Source organism: Excalfactoria chinensis, chromosome 3 (assembly GCF_039878825.1).
Source record: "Excalfactoria chinensis isolate bCotChi1 chromosome 3, bCotChi1.hap2, whole genome shotgun sequence".
Classification (NCBI taxonomy): Eukaryota; Metazoa; Chordata; class Aves; order Galliformes; family Phasianidae; genus Excalfactoria; species Excalfactoria chinensis.
Window position 1 is genome coordinate 27,898,640 of NC_092827.1, and position 16,083 is coordinate 27,914,722.

Here is a 16,083-nt window from a genome sequence, read left to right on the forward strand (position 1 = left end):
CAGCTTTGTCCTTTCTGGGGTAGATTCTTGTTTCTGTGTATGATTTTGGCCTCTTGGCTCTGGAGCAACTTCATGGGTTTTTTTTTTGTCCTATCTCTTGGCAATCACCTCGCCTGAGCTGTGTACTGTGGGATACAGCATTTCAAATAGCTGCATGTCTATGCAGCCTGATTACGTGGTTTAAACTTTCAAAAAGACAGTCAGGTTTGATGGAAAGACATAAAAATAAACAGCAGCCACCACCTTCTTTGGTGCTACGCTCAGGAAGCAAATCTGCCTCTATCAGTAGCACAGGCCTCATTTCCATCTTACCTTTGATTGCTTCTAACTTCCAAACACCTGGTCTTTCTACACTTTTCTTCCAGAGCTTAGTGTCTGATTTCTTTTTATTCCCACAAAAGCAACACAAAGACCTCTCTCAGCCTTCTCTTGAGTAAAAATATGTATCTATTTAGTCTGTTGGTTTAGGGCATCGTCTACTTGAATTACTTTTGTGTAAAACGTGGGAAATCAAGTTTATCTTTACTTTGAGTTGCCTTCAGGTCGGTCTCCTTTTAAAGAGAGGCTGCCTTTGCCTACAAGGGTACACAGCAGTCTATAAAACAGGCTGCTGTGTGAACAACCCCTTTTTTCCCCCACCCTCACTGGGTGATTGCAGTAAATAGCTAATACAGAAACACGCATTCATTAAAAATGTCAGGTTTTATGTATGTAATTAGAAGTGAAGTGATGATGTATAAATGCATGGACGGCAGCGAGCATTGATGTGCTACTACTCCACAATGGCGTTGTGGAAACCGGTTTTAGAACTAACTTTTTAAAGAGCTGCAGTCTAAATTTACACTTTAACTGTGGGATCTGGTTTAAGATAATTCAACCTTCAGGGAGTTCTTTTTTTTTTTTTTTTTTTTTTTTTTTTTTTTTTTTGTTAAACAGAATCAGTGTTAATGTGCACTAAATTGCTTAATAAAAATGAGTTTTTCTTGGCTGTTTCAGCAGTGTTTACGAAAAGGAGGTGGGGGTGGCACTGACCTTTCAAAAACCCTCCAAAAGTAAAGGGAAAAAAGAGCGGCTAAGATAAAATGATTAATACGGATTGGTAAAAGTGATTTCATCGTACATCACTGTAAAAAAAATACTGCCTTAGGGCAACAGATTATTTTTGAGGACAACTTGGCATCATTTGTAAATGTTTGTAATTTCTCTCACTTTCTCTGAAACAGCACAGTTATGCATGTTTTAGCTTATCCCTGCTGCGTGGCTGAACATTTAACAGACAAGACGAATGAAGCTGTAAATACTACTGTTAAATAAAAAGACACCATGTGAATGTGTGTCCTAAAACTAATTCCGCTTATGTATCTTATCTAAGATATAGCATATCAGTCAGAGGTAATGGGCTAAAGGCAGCAAGCATCGCAAGAAAGTTGGCTCTTCATACCAGAAATAAATAAAGTAAATATCAGAAATAAAATTCTGGATGAGTTCTGACCCTGCTGAAGGCAATGATTTCAGTGCCATTTATTTCTGTGAGGCCAAGAGTCTGCATTGGGGAGACCCGAAAAGGAAACCTGTCAATTCAGCTGCATGTAGAAACCTGTTCTGGATACTACAGTTACCTGTTCTGTGGGTCCTCAACATGTCAGCAACAGTTGGATGTGCTTCATTGTTGTTCTGTAAGAACCACCAGTTGCCAAGCAAGAACTATTGTTTTGGGAAAAAAATGGGACAGAACCTCATATTCACTTCTGTTATCATAGAATCACCAAGGTTGGAAAAGACCTAAAAGATCATCCAATCCAACCGTTCACCTACTACCAAGAGCTCCCACTAAACCATGTCCCTCAACACAGTATCCAATAGCTCCTTGAACACCCTCAGGGTTGGTGACTTATGCACTGCTCAGTCAGTTCAACGGGGCTGTAAGGGCAGGGAGCTGGTAACTGAGGGTTATCTTGGAAGTAGGGAAATTCCTAAGTGTCCTGAAACTAACTGTCCAGTGGAGAGCCCTTTCATTCCTGTGCTGGATCCATGGCTAGGAAGGATTGTTTCCAGAAATGAATCTTGTTCAGGCTGCAGGTGTGGCTCAGGGAAATGGCTGTGAGCAGACTGATGCTTGGAATAGCAACTCAGCTTTCTCCAGCTTTCTTTTTCCCCGAGATCTGTCTGTTCTCCAGGTAAAATCCAGAGACAGAGTACATGAAAACGTTATGAAAATCATCTGCTCCTCTGCTAGCTCTGTGCCAGGCTCACCTTAAATAGACAGCCTGTAGGCCTGTTTTGTGTATGAACAATTTTTGACCTGTTTTACATGATTCTCAGTCTTTTTGTTCTAAGGGGAGATGTGTCTCCAAATAGTTTATTATTAAAACTTCACGATTATTTTCGATGATTTGGATTTTGTTTAAATCAAACTTTTCTGAGTACTGTTACAGTATTAAAGTTGTTTTATTTTCCCAAACAGCTGGAACAATCTCTGCTTTTCAAGGTTCGTTGAAATTCTTCACAAGTCATTCAGATAGCGCTGTTTAATGTACCCCAGTAGAAGCTGTTTTGTCCTGGAGATTTAAAAATGTTCATTGTTAACAGCTACTGTGTAGCAAATTCCTTTTGGTATTTTGGTACTCAACAGTTTGGCTTGGAGAAGCTTAACTTTGAAGAAAATGTTGGGTGAAAGATTAAGCTTTTATTTTTCAGCATCTACTTTGCTTTAGTGACGGGTTTTGGAATAGACAGTAAATACTTACTGTAGATTTGCTCAGCAGACCTCCACATTTCCCACAGTATAATTTTATTATTTCTTCCTTCATTCTCCATTCCTTTGAATCTTATTCTTAAAAGTAAATCTCTCAAAACCTTATGAAATTTTAGTCCTCATACCTTTATACATTTGATGCATTTCTTAAATGACAGCACTTAAGGATTTGGGGGCATTTCAAAGAATGCATTTAATATAATGCAGCAATGTAATATTTTCAGCTTTGATCATGTTTTTGATGGATATGATTAAGGTGTATATACAATTACTTTATTAACACAAATATTATGGAAGTATAAACATGTAATTCTGGGATAATAGGCTCTTTTTATGCTGTATTAATTATAAAGAAGCTTCTCTTCTGTTTGAACATCATCACTGCTCGCTTGTTCTCATGCCAGCCTTGAACAAACACAACCAAAACCTGGTATCTTCAGACAGACACAGAGCTAAAACTTGTATAAATAAATGTGTCTTTTTAGGTTTGTTTTTTTTTTTTTTGATTTCTCATTATCTTATATGTTCTGGGTTAGTGATATATTTATCTACTTGTCTTGACTTCCTTTTTAGTCATTTAATAGAAATTGGTACTCGTACAATGGAATTCACCTGACTCATTTAGAAGGCCACTTTTTAATGTTTTCTCCTTTAGATGTAGGTATTGTAATGTGCCATCTAAATCTGGTATGAAAAGAACTTGTTTCTCTCCATTGTCTATTCAGCAAATCTAATAAAATGAAGACAATTGAACCCGTGTTGGACCAGGGGAATCCTTCCTGTGGTGCCTGGAATAACAGTTTGAGTTGGAAGCCACTTTGCAAATGACAGCGTTTGTCAAGAGATCTGTCTTCAGGTACCAGGAAGAGTATCTTAATTGCAGTGCAGACCAGTTTTTCATGACACTCCACCCTGTAGCTCCGGGCGAGTTTCAATGTGTGGCACACCCTGCCTCAGCATAGCGTAAAACACTTTGACACATTCCATCAACAGAGTCTGCATCAGAAGCGTTATTCCTGTGCACTTCTGCAAGAGTTTTCTATCCTGTGCTCCTGTCAGTACTTTCCTGAGAATGCAAATTCTTCAGGCTCACATAGAAGCAAAGAATGTATCCTCCTAATATCATGGCATGATTTTCTATGTCCCTCTTCTTAATATTCACTATAATTCTTGTTCACTTGCTGCAAGTGATGAAACAGACTTTTGCTTCCTTCTTAGTTCCAGGAGTTGCTGAATCACAGTTTCTTTCAGGACCTCATCCAAAGTCTATTGAGAGTAATTAAAAGATTTTTTCCATCAACTAAATGAGCTTTGTTGCAGGCCTTGAGACCAGTGATGCGTAAGACAACTGGCTAAGCTTATGAAAAGATAGAATATTGTGCTGGAAGAAACAATGGTCATCTTCTAGTTCAAATTTCCATATAACATAACTCTTCAGGTTTCCTTGAATTTGCCTCATTTCGTGGAAAAATGCTTTGCTTGCACCAAAATCTGGTTGAGTGCCTGCTGAATCCAGCTGAATCCATTCTGACCAGCCAAATTCACTGCCTGATGCTAAAAGCAGGACAGGGCACCGACCGTTCAAGTCCTTGCTGATGTATTTTTGTAGAGATTCTCACCAGTATTCTAAGTACGGTAATGCTTAGGTTTTTGCACTTACAAAAAGTACTGTATTCTTCATGGGATAATAGAGAAAAGCAGGCTTCATTGTGCACTTGTTTATTTTCAGCCTTTCTTCACACAGTTAGTAGTATTTGGTAGGTGCTGGATCCTTCTTGATTTATTAAGGCAGAAGTTGCTTTCTAGTCCTATTCAGTAATCATTCTGGTTTTCTGTACTTCAACACGTTTTTATTTGGAGTATTCTCAGGCTACAATTCAAAGGTGTAATTTCAGCTCATACTGATGCATATATGCAGGTTAGATTTTAAACTAGATAGCACAAGAGCAGACTGCAGTGTAATTGTTTGCTGCCTCAGAATGTAGCCAGAACAGTAGATGGGTTTTGCAGCCTTACAAGCTCTGTCAGAGAATGTGGAAGATTAGCAAAATCAGATTACTGGTGAATAAGGAAGGTGTTAAAATTGAAATTTCCCTTGTGGTAACACATCAGAGATCAGTGTAAAACTCGAGTCCAGTAACGCTTGCTTAATTCCAGGAGGTGACAATGAACAGAGGGGGATTTTTCAGCTGGCTTTCCTGTTGGGCATGCTGAGCACAATGACTACCTGTTTCACCACCCAAATTGTGTCTCCAGAGTATCCACTTCACTGGCTTAGAGCAGTCAAAGATTATTAAAACCTTTCATTCTAGGGTTATATGCTTTCAGAATTATTCCTAATATGCAGGCGTCCGGTCCAAAACAAATTTCCCTCACATGGTGATCTCAATAAGTTGCTGTGCAGTCCTCTGCTTCCCGTTGTGTGCACAAATTGGTCTCTCAGGTGTTTGTCAGAGCCAGGCATTTGAAACTTACTTAGCCCTGAGACATTGCCAAATGGCTGCTTCTATGGCACTGAATATGATGTGTGCCTGGACTAAGGTATTCTGTTCAGCTGAAGACAGATATCCTAGCAGTTTCATAAGATTAAGGTCATCGCTTTAATCTGCCTGTTCTGGATGGACTTTTTTTTTTTTTCCAGCTGAGGTTATTTTGTACTCCAGAAGCTGGTGGGTACATAAAAGCTTTTCAAACCTAGGCGTTTCTCTGTTTACATTTGAGCAATTTAGCACACGCTGAAGTGCTCCTTGTTTTCATTTGAGTTAACTGTCTGAGCTAGATCAAACTAATTAATGACATGTAACTGCATAACGAGAGTACACAGCCAAAAAATGCTACTGAGCAGATTAACGCAGTGCAATATCTTTAAGAAATGAAGCTTGAATGTTGCTGTGGGATGGGATCAAACACTTCATTTCTGTTTATCTGTTTCTCATCAGTGTTAATTCTGCTCAGGCCAGATGAAATTGTAATATTAATTACTAAGTTGTAATATTAATCTCTTTCTGCTGCAGGGTTTCTGTGTTGGTATTTCCGTCGGAGAACAATACGTACACAGAAGTATATTTTAAATATACTTCTCCTGTGGGAGAAAAGGAAAAAGAAAGATACAGGTCAACAAACACTGTTGTGAAATGGGCAGAATCTGTGACACTTGCAAGCACTTTTGCTAACGGGCTTTCAGGATACATCCATACTAATGAATCAAACAGTGCCAGCGAATGTTCTTGGGACTGCAAGTTCATTGTCTCTGCCCTCGGGCTGTCCTTGGCATGGTTATGCCCTGGCCAGAATGTGCTCTCATTTGGATTTTCTGGTGCAGTGTGAGGGTCAGTGTGGTCCAAGGGCCGTACCCAGCAGGAGGGTTGCAGGTAGCTGCTCTCTTTTGGAGGCTAAGAGAGCTAACTGGTGCTGATAGGCATGGCTGAGCAATGCTGGCCTCAGCAACAGTGACTCTAGAAACTTGAGCTACCAAAGGCCTGAGCACCAAGCCCAGGGTGCTCAGGCTGCAGCACTCTTGTTAGCCTGTCATCCTACCATCTCCAATGGAGTGTCAGGGAATGCTCATCTTTCTCATGTGATTTCTGCCAGCAGCAAGCCTTTGCCATGGCACATGTACCTCTGCAAGTGAGAAGCTGCCAGGAGCGGCCCTCTTAGTACCAGCCGGTCTGGCACCAGGCTCCCTGCTCCTGCCACTGCAGAGACATGTTTCGGAATCACCAGGGGGATGAAGGTGTACAAAATCACATTCAAAAGATGTAAAAGCTGATGCAACTGTCTGGGATCCTGTTAGTGCCTGTGATCTTTGTGTACATGTACTGTTTTGTATCTGTTTTTCATAAGAACTGAGCAACGAAGGGGGTTATCCTTCTGGGCTCCAGCTGTGCTTGTGTCTGCACAACGCAGTATAGGGCACGCCAGCTTGGCGCTTTTGACTTCAGGAACTTCATGATACGTTGTGCGGGGATGGAAGGGTTCAGATGAATCGAAGCATCGCTAGCTGTGCCTAGCCCACACAGCTACAAGCAGCACGCAGGCTACCAAGGCTCCAAAAAGAGCGGGGGTGGGTCCGCAAGCCCGCGCGCCGACATGACCTTATTTTGCAGACACCGGGCACTAACGCCAACCCATCCAGAGCGACGTTGCCAATCTCTTCGCGTTCGGGAGCTGCTGGGATCGCAGCCTCTGAACCATCGTCGCTGCTCTCAGACCTCAGCTCAGCACATAGCGGCGGCTCTGCGGGCTGCCCTTAGCCGCGAGCCTGCCAGCCCCCCCACCCCCCCTCTTTCCCCCGGGCCGGCCTCGGGAACGCCCCGCGGGGCGCTCGGGCGGCAGCCGTCGCGGCGTGACTCACGGCGGGGCCTCTCATTCCCCTCCCCGCCCGGGACGGCCCGGCGCAGCGCAGCGGACGCGTAGCGCGCAGAGAGCCATGGAGCGGAGCCGCGCTGCTGTTCGCCTTCTGATCCTCTTCTTTGCGTGTGGCTCCGCCGCGGCTGGGTACGTGGGGCTGGGGTGGGCGGCGGGGCTGCCCGGGGAGCATAGCCCCCATCCCGAGGTCTGCAAGAGCTCGGAGCACGCCCCGCTGGCTGGACCCGTGCCGCTTTCTGGGCTAACGCATCTCTCCTGCTCTGTCTTTTGCAGACCTACGTTCCTGGTGGCGGCCCCCTGGAACATCAGGCCCGGAGCAAGCGTCACCGTCGGGGTTGCCCTACTGCCCGACAGCCCCCCGCAGGTTACAGTGCGTGGAGCTCTGCTCAGGGACAACCAGACTGTGCTCAGCAGGGAGCTGGTCTTCGAGAGAGGTAGGGGCCTTACACCTGCCTTCTCCCACGGTATTCTCTTTCTCTGACAGTGCCCTAGCTGCTGAAGAATACTGAAATACAAACCTGGTGTTACCAACTGGGGACTGCTATGGGACGATATTCTTGTGTGGTGGCTCCGGTTTCAACCAGGCTGGGTAATGAGTGATTTTTTTACTCACTCTAAACTCAGAAAGCAATCAGATGTCAGTGAGGTTTTATATGATGTGGCATCTTCAAGATGCCCGGAAGTGCTCAGGTCATTGTCATGAGGTCACCAAAGAAGAGATCTTTGTAGATAGGCTTATTGTAGAGGTGCAAAGTGTGAGGATAGCAAGTGTGGAACAAATGCATTGATAAATGCCTGGAAGCTGTGGATACTCTGAGAAAGGGAGAGCTTGGCTTCTAAGAAAGTGAAAATAGAATTGCAGACTATCCTGATATGGAATGGATCCACAGGGACCACTGGGTCCAACCATTGGCTTCACTTGGGACCACCCAAAATTCAAATCTTATGACTGAGAATGTTGTCCAAATGCTCCTGGAACTCCAGCAGCTCAGGGCCATGCCTACTGCCCTTCGGTAAATAAACTTTTCCTGATCTCCAACCTGACTCTCCCCAAGTGCTGCCACATGGAAGCTCAGCGTGTCTGTGGAAAGAGAAGTTCTTAAGAGTCAAAAACTGAATGGTGGGACAGTTTGGGGATTGACTAAGTCAACCCTGAAGCAATGTGGTTGATTTTGTGCCTCCAAGGAGTGGTGGGGACATTATGACATGTACAAGTAGCTGGAGAATTGACATCTTGGTCAGTGTGCCTGGTAAATGCCAGCCGTGACTAGGAACATAAGAATGTGCTCCCTGAGAACTGCCCTCATAGGAAGGAAGATCAGCCAGCTTTCAGAGTGTTCTTTGAGTGTTATTTATATCACTTCATGCTAACTCTGGCTCTTTATTTATCTAGAGTAGAGTCACAGAACAGCATGAGGTCCTAGAAAAATCCACCCTGCTGTATTGAACTTTTTCCTATGATTAATAACTATCATTAATGTGGATGACTTAATTGTAAATGTAATACCTTCATTTCAAAGAGATACTGCTTCTCTTCACAGTCCGTGTAGAAGATAGGCTGTGAGTGTGACAGAGTTCTTTTGTTTGGATCAAAAATGTCATGCCCACATGATGCAGAAATGTGTATTTTATCAAAACCCTTTTTGCCACTTCAGCATTTCTATAAGAACAAACGATTTGTGGAATTACACACTCTTATACTTTGGCTTGGGTGTTGTTTATCCATTCTAACTTTATGGTGTTGTCAGGTATGTCATCCAGCATCCAGTATAAAAGTATGCAGCTGAAACAATGTTCCCATTGTGCCGTCCCTAAATCAGAAAAAGAAAAAAAAAGTGTTAATTCCCAATCTGAATCAAATTTATACAACTAATCTGATAGTCCTGAAATCTAATACCAATAGCTGTGACGTATGCCTGAGGCTGTTACTTTAGGCAGACCAATTTGCTAGCACCTAATGTCTGCATGGAAGTAAAACAGGCTGGCAGTCATGCTTACGGTGCTTAATTCATAGAAATATACTGTATCCTATACTTAGCTGTTGTTTGGTGAAAAGCACCATCCAAGCCTATTAGGCTTGACATAAAGGAGGAGTGAGTAAAGGAATGGTCAGACTGAGGAAAAAGAATACTGTAGTGTGTTACTTAAAGTGAAATTCCTCCTAAGTATGGTGTATATGTAAAACAAACAAAAAAACTAAACAACTTTGTGACCATCCATTCTTTAAATTGAAGTAATACTATTTGTTAGTCATTTTTTTCTCTGAGCAAATATGGTAGCCAAGAACAAGAAACTGCCTTATAACAGAGGCTGTGATGGTAGGGGCGTTTCCTCAGATGCTTCAGGAATAGAATTACTCAGAGGAAAATAGTTTGTTAGATGAAGTCTTTAAGGCTTTGCCGTGTTTTCTGGAGGATGAAATGACTTTGAGGTAAGATGCATAGCAGTGGTGCTGTAGCTGTGCTGGTCTGTGAATTTAGCTGAATCAAAGCCTGTGGAGGTTTTATTAGGCCAGCTGCTGCAGCTGGAGAAAAAAAAAAAATCCAGGCATCTCCAGACGCACAAAATCTTCTTTAAATGACATCACCGGCGCATATATTAGTGGCCTGAAAATACTGCTTTATCTGTCACTTGCACCCATTAGGTTACACAGTGGTGCTACTGTTCCTGCAGAGCACGAGTTTGGTGTTACACACCCGTGTCTGTGCTAAATAAGTAGAAGGGAGGCAGGGTGTACCTGCAGTTGTTGACTGTGCTGGATACCCAAAAGCTGGGACTGATTCCCTTGGGCAGGGCACAACATTCATGTTGCCTAAGCTGGCAGCATTGTGCTCTGTACTTTTTCTTGCGTGGTGTCAGCAAGAGTGGGGGAAGTTATTGGCTTGAAAAACTGATATGAAAGAATCGATTTTATTTTGCTGAATTTAGTCAGACAAGTTCTTTGATTTGGTGTGCAAACATCTGTGGTGGTAGACCTGAGCTGGTGCAGAGCTGCAATTAGAGGCTAAGGCTGGAGGACAGGCTGTGGACACCTTTTTGTTAGTTCAGTCTTGCAGTCAGAGCTCAGCTGATTATGCAAAGGCAAGACGTTTTGTGTCCCTATCTGACAAAATGCATCTGCGATTGCTAGAAGTTAAGAATGTGCTCTAGTCCTCCAGCAGCAGCTCAGCATGGTAACATGTGCTTGTCTTTAGATTTTTTGAGTCAGCTCCATGAAAGGATCTTGTTGAATTAGAGGAACAGCTATTCTCTCTTCATATAACATAACTCTAGCTTTTTATGTAAGAAATAGGGCACTTGCCCTCTAATGGTTGATTGAATATTCACTGGTTTAATGTTCTTACAGGAAGTGGAGTTTTGATTTCTGAGCGATTTTTGGAGAACTGACAACTAGAGAAAGACTGTAGGAGTGGATCTTGGTTCACATCTCTTGCCTGCTTTTCATGTAACAACGGGAATGGAAATTAGCAGTTATAATATAGTCACAATATTACTCAATCATGAATTATGTCATTAACAAGTGGCAAGTTTAAACGTTGGAGTGAGAGTGTGTGCACACATCCATTTAAACAACTGCTGATGTTTTGAGCTTGGCTAGACGTGGCAGAATCCAGATGTATTGTAGCAAGGGAGACTGTTTGAAGGTCAGTGTTTTGGTACAGAAGTTACTCAGCTTAATTGTAATGAAAACAAACGCGCTGAATGTCTGCGAGCTGTGTGTGTTGCTGCTACAGATTAACTTTGTATGAGCAAATGCAACAAAAATTGTCAGTGTGTCACTTGGAGAGAATATGTTTCCATCATCTGCAGGAGGCTCAAGGAGAACACAAAAGCAGTAATTTAAGCTGATTCGGTGTACCATACCGAGCCTTGACACGTTTTCTATGGAGTTGCAATATCAGAAAGATTCTCACTGATTGAAAATGACTGTAGAAGAAAACAATGGCTTACATGCAGTCTGAGCTGTTGGGTTTTCTGGGTCAACAAATAAAAATGATGAGAATAACAGAAAGCAAGTTAAATTTTATGCATGAATGGCTTGATTTTCAGTGATTACGGAGAAGGGTGGTTCACTCCATGCATATTAATCTTCTGACTGATCAATAAAGATATACTTTGAATTGGCAAGTATTGTTGTCCTGCCAGGTTTGCTACTTAGTCATTGCAGTGTTAGTTACACCTTAATTGAGAGGGCTTTGGAACAGTCTGTTTTATTTTATTTTATTTTATTTTATTTTATTTTATTTTATTTTATTTTATTTTTGCTGGAATAATTTGGAAAATATAAAAAGCATAGATGTTAAGGAAACTAATTAAAGAAAGGCTTTCATGTATAATGGAGTGGCATCGTTTACATGACTTCACGTACAATTTTAATTCTCAAGAGTAAGATTTGGTTAAAGCTGATAATTAAGGCACAATACAATGTATCTAAGGCATGGTGAAAGTGAAGTACTTTTGAGAACTCAAGACTCTGGTTTAAAATATTTCAGGTTCCTTTTCATTTGCTTGTAAATGTTAATTAATTTGCGCTGCTTTTCTGCTTTTCTTCTAGTGTGCAGTTAACTTACTTGTTGGCAGAGGGAACTCTGAATTAGAGTGTGGTAAATACTCAGCCAGGGTTTACGAAACATTACAGACTTTGTGAGAATGTCTGTCAGGTATAGACTTGCTGCAGTCATCCGTATAGACAATGGAAAATCTGCTTTTACCAGGAGGCACGTTTTGCATACTTAATAATATGGTTCCGACCACGTTAGTATGTGAAACCAAAGAACATGAGGGAGTATAAGTTGTAAAGTAATAGCTAAATGAGAATGAATGGCCTTGGTCCCTTTGTTAACTTGCCTCTGTGCCCTATTTCTGAATATTTATGTCTGTTTCCTCAATGACTGCAACATATATCCTGAATATCTGAGGCTGGAGTGTAAATCATTTTGCTAGCAGTTTTCTGGGACAGCTTCTTTCTTCCTAGTTATGTGTGAAAGCCTAAAAAGTGTAACAGCAATGGAGCAGGAGCACCATGTTTTTGCATGTATAACCCCCACATCCAAATGTATTTGTAATTGTTTTTTGTGTTTTTCAAGAGTAATTACACATAAGTTGTCAATATTCAGCACATGCAGATAACTGATATAAAATCAGAGAAAGGGAAGGTTTGGTGGAAGGAGATGATGGGGCTGAATCCAGAGATAAAGGAGCTAGCTAGCTGAGAAGAGGGCACTCCCATGCAGACTTTTCTATTGTTGGAGCACATCTAAGGAAAAACCACAAGTTTATGTGGCTGTTGTTGAACCCATTTGACATTTCTTCTCAGGGAGAGTGGTGATCTGTTGGAACAGGCAGTCCAGAGAGGTGGAGTTGCTGCCCCTGGAGGTGTTCAAGAAATGTGGAGATGAGACACTGTGGGATATGAGTTAGGCATGATGGTGATAAGCTGGTGTTTGGACTTGATGACCTTAGAGGACTTTTCCAACTGTAATGATTCTGTGATTCATTCTAGTTTATTTATAACAGTCCCATCAAGTAAACTGCTGAGTAATCAAAACATCAATCCCATCCAATACTTGAGCTTTATCTTATTGACTGTATGGTATTTGGGGCTCAAGGGAGAGAATCCTTCTTTGTCTTAAAGTGTTTGCTTAAGGCCATTCTGGTCACCACATTCTTCAATGCCATCTAGCTGAGTAGTGTGAGGCAAAGTGAGCATGGCAGACTGCTTCCCAGGAGCTTGAAAAAGGGAAAGGGTGGAATAAAGGCAAGTCCTTCTTGGTCAACCTGATCTCCTTCTATGATTGAATGATCCACCATGTGAATGGGGAACAGGCTGTTGATGTAGTCTACCTAGATTTCAACAAAGACTTTGTCACTGTCTCCTGTAGTGTTCTGGAGAAGCTGGCAGCCCATGGCCTGGATAGCTACACTCTACTGGGTGAGGAACTGGCTGGAGGGCTGGGCCCAAAGAGTGGTGTTGAATGGAGTTAAATCCAGTTGGCAACTGGTCATGAGTAGTGTTCCTTAGGGATTGGTATAGGGGCCTGCCCTGTTCGGTATCTTTATTGATGACCTGGACAATGGGATTGAATGCACCCTCAGTAAGTTTGCAGATAACACCAAGTTGGGAGGAAGCGATCATCTCCCTGAGGATAAGAAGGCCCTACAGAGGGATCTGGGCAGACTGGGCCACTGGTCTGAGGCCAGTGGGATGAAGCTCAACAAGAACAAGTGCTGGGTCCTGAACTTTGATCACAGCAGCCTCATGCAAAGCTACAGGCTTGGGGCAGAGTAGCTGGAAGGCTGTGTGGAGCAAATGGACCTGTGTGTGTGTTGGTTGACATTCAGCTGAGCATGAGCCAGCAGTGTGCCCAGGTGGCCAAGCAAGCCAATGGCATCCTGGTTTGTATCAGAAATACTGTAGCCAGCAGGAATAGAGAGGTGATCATCCCCCCCCTGCACTCAGCTCTGGTGAAGCTGCACCTCGAGTACTACTTTCAGTTTTGGGCCCCTCACTACAAGAAAGAGGTCAAAGCCATGCCGTGTGTCCAGAGAAGAGCAACGAAGCTGGTGAGTGGTCTGGAGCATAAGTATGATGGGGGGCAGCTGAGGGAACTGGGATTATTTAGTCTGGATGAGAGAAGGTTCAGGGGAGATGTTATTGCTTTCTACAGCTACCCGAAGGGAGGTTGTGGCGAGATAAGGTTTGGCCTCTTCTCCCATGTAACTAGTAACAGGATGAGGGAATGGCTTCAAGTTTCACCAGGGGAGGTTCAGATTGGATATTAGGAAAAATTTCTTCTCCAGAAGAGTTATCAGGTGCTGGAATGGGCTGCCCAAGGAGGTGGTTAAGACACTGTCCCTGCAGGTATTCAAGAAATTCAGGTGTGGTTTGAAGGGATATGGTTTAGAGAGGAAATATTGGTGGTAGGTGGACAGTTAGACTAGATGATCTTGAAGGTCTTTACTAACCTTGGTGATTTTATGATTCCATAAATTGTTCATAGCAGGATTGGTTGCAGGGGGTTGTATCTTACAGAGAAGTGGGATTGTCCACTGCTTATGTGAACAGAAGGATCTTTGCATCTTTTAGGAAAGGGAGGAGAGAGAGGGGAAAAAAGGAAGTAAAGACTGTGATTTTTAGAAAGAAAAAAGAAATGCCAGTGAACAGTGGAAACTGGGGAGAGAGGTGTTACCAGAAATAAGGAGGGAATCAAAGGGAGAAATCTCGAGTGATTAATGTTAAAGCTGTAAGTGCACATTATTCTAAAATAGCAGATGAGTAAGAAGAGTAAGAAGTAACTAAACACAGTTTACTACTGATTTAAAAAAAAAATAATAAAAAAAAATAAAAAAAATAAGGGTGTGGAAGTGGAAAATGAGATCAGATTACAAAGGTTGAACATAAAAGAGCAGCATGGCTATGAAGGGACAAAATTGGAAAGGCCAAACCGTGAATAGGAAAGAATGTACAGGGTAGGATTTTAAATACTGTATTAGTAGCAGAAAGACTACCAAAGGGTATGGCTTGCTAGAAGGGCCTTTTTCAGTGATGCAGAATTGAGTGAGTGCTTAGCCTTCACAAAGAAGATCATCTGTTATACAGTCTGTAACACTACTAGCTGCAGTGCCAAAGGAAGTAAGGCAACAAGAGGGGAACAGGTTGAAGAGTACTTGGTGAAGTAGGAATTTAGGTTGGATAAAATTATCTGCAGAATATTTAAAGAATGGGTCAAAATTTAAAGACTGCTAGTGGATTTTTGAAAGCATGAATGTGGAGAGGGGGGCTGGAAGGTTGAAAAAGTGCAAGGTTGAAAAGTCTGTCAAAGCTCTGCTTGAATGAAGACACACTGACTTTTTGAGCTCTAAGCCTCACACAGTCTGTCAGAGTACCCGAGGAAGGGTCATTCTGTGCTTGTGCTTTGCATTGCTCAGATGTCTGTCCTTGGCCATTGTGGAAGATAGGACCATGAGCTAAATAGACTTTCAGAGACTATTTCACACTCTGGGAAACACATGAGGAGACATCAGAGGAACTGGAGTGAATTGTCAGGACAAGTGTCCTATAGACCTGATTACTAACCCTCAGAAAGATTAGAGTTAGCTTTTAAAAAGAAAGGGGTGGGAGCTGAGGGTGGGTCTCAAAATTGGTCTGGAATGATGTCCTAATTAGAAATCCAAGTGCTAAGGAGTAGAGAAGTACCTGCAGAGATAGGAAACAGCTGGGAAATTCTTGAGTCTCCAGTCATACACAGGTGGTTTCTCTTTTAACGATTCTTTATCTGCACTGGCACTGTGCCCTGCTGTCCTTGGGTAATTGTTTGTGAAAGCAGAGATGAGAACCTGTGTACAGAGGTTGAATAGCATGTGGCAAGTGATACTGCTGGTCCATCTGGATTCATTGCTGTCCCAATAGTTATCTGCATAGAAAAAAATGTCAGTGACTGATACCTTATCTTCCATTTCTCCAGTTCCCTGGAGGTGCAGCTGTGAGGCCTGGGAGTTTATTTTGAGTGGTTATGGAATTGTATTGCTCTTACTTACAGATGAGGGAAGGCTCTGGTATTATTTTTATATATCTAAACAGTTTTGTGGTCTCAGAAAAATTCTGTGGATTTGTCATGGCAGACTCTGAGTGCCTTCCAGAAAATGGAAGAAAACCATTGTAAAAACAAACCCTCTTCATTCACTGCCTCTTAGAGAACTTAAATAGCACTCGAGCATTTTATTTTCAGTGAAGGAGTGACTTTGAAATTTTACTCCAGCTGCAGCAATTAATGGCATGGGGGTGGTAGTAGTACCACCAAGCATCTAGTGTAGACAGGCTTAGCCACATTTTGTCCTGGTATGATTTCCCTGGGTTTTAAATCAGAATAAAAACTGCAGCTGCTCTAACTTGCAGTAATAGCGGCTTCGTGTTGATGATCCATTGCAATTTCCGTGAAGTAATGATGGCCAGCAGTGCC

The 16,083-nt window shown here is 42.4% G+C and overlaps 1 protein-coding gene across 1 annotated transcript in view; it reads left to right on the forward strand.

Annotated features, from left to right (window-relative positions):
* The first annotated feature begins 6,897 nt into the window (after window positions 1-6,897).
* CD109 (CD109 molecule) overlaps window positions 6,898-16,083 on the forward strand; it is a 79,215-nt gene continuing 70,029 nt past the window's right edge. The window contains exons 1-2 of the mRNA XM_072332414.1: window positions 6,898-7,252; window positions 7,397-7,557. Coding sequence (XP_072188515.1) covers window positions 7,185-7,252; window positions 7,397-7,557 — 229 coding nt within the window. The 5' untranslated portion in view covers window positions 6,898-7,184. The remainder of the gene's footprint in view (window positions 7,253-7,396; window positions 7,558-16,083) is intronic.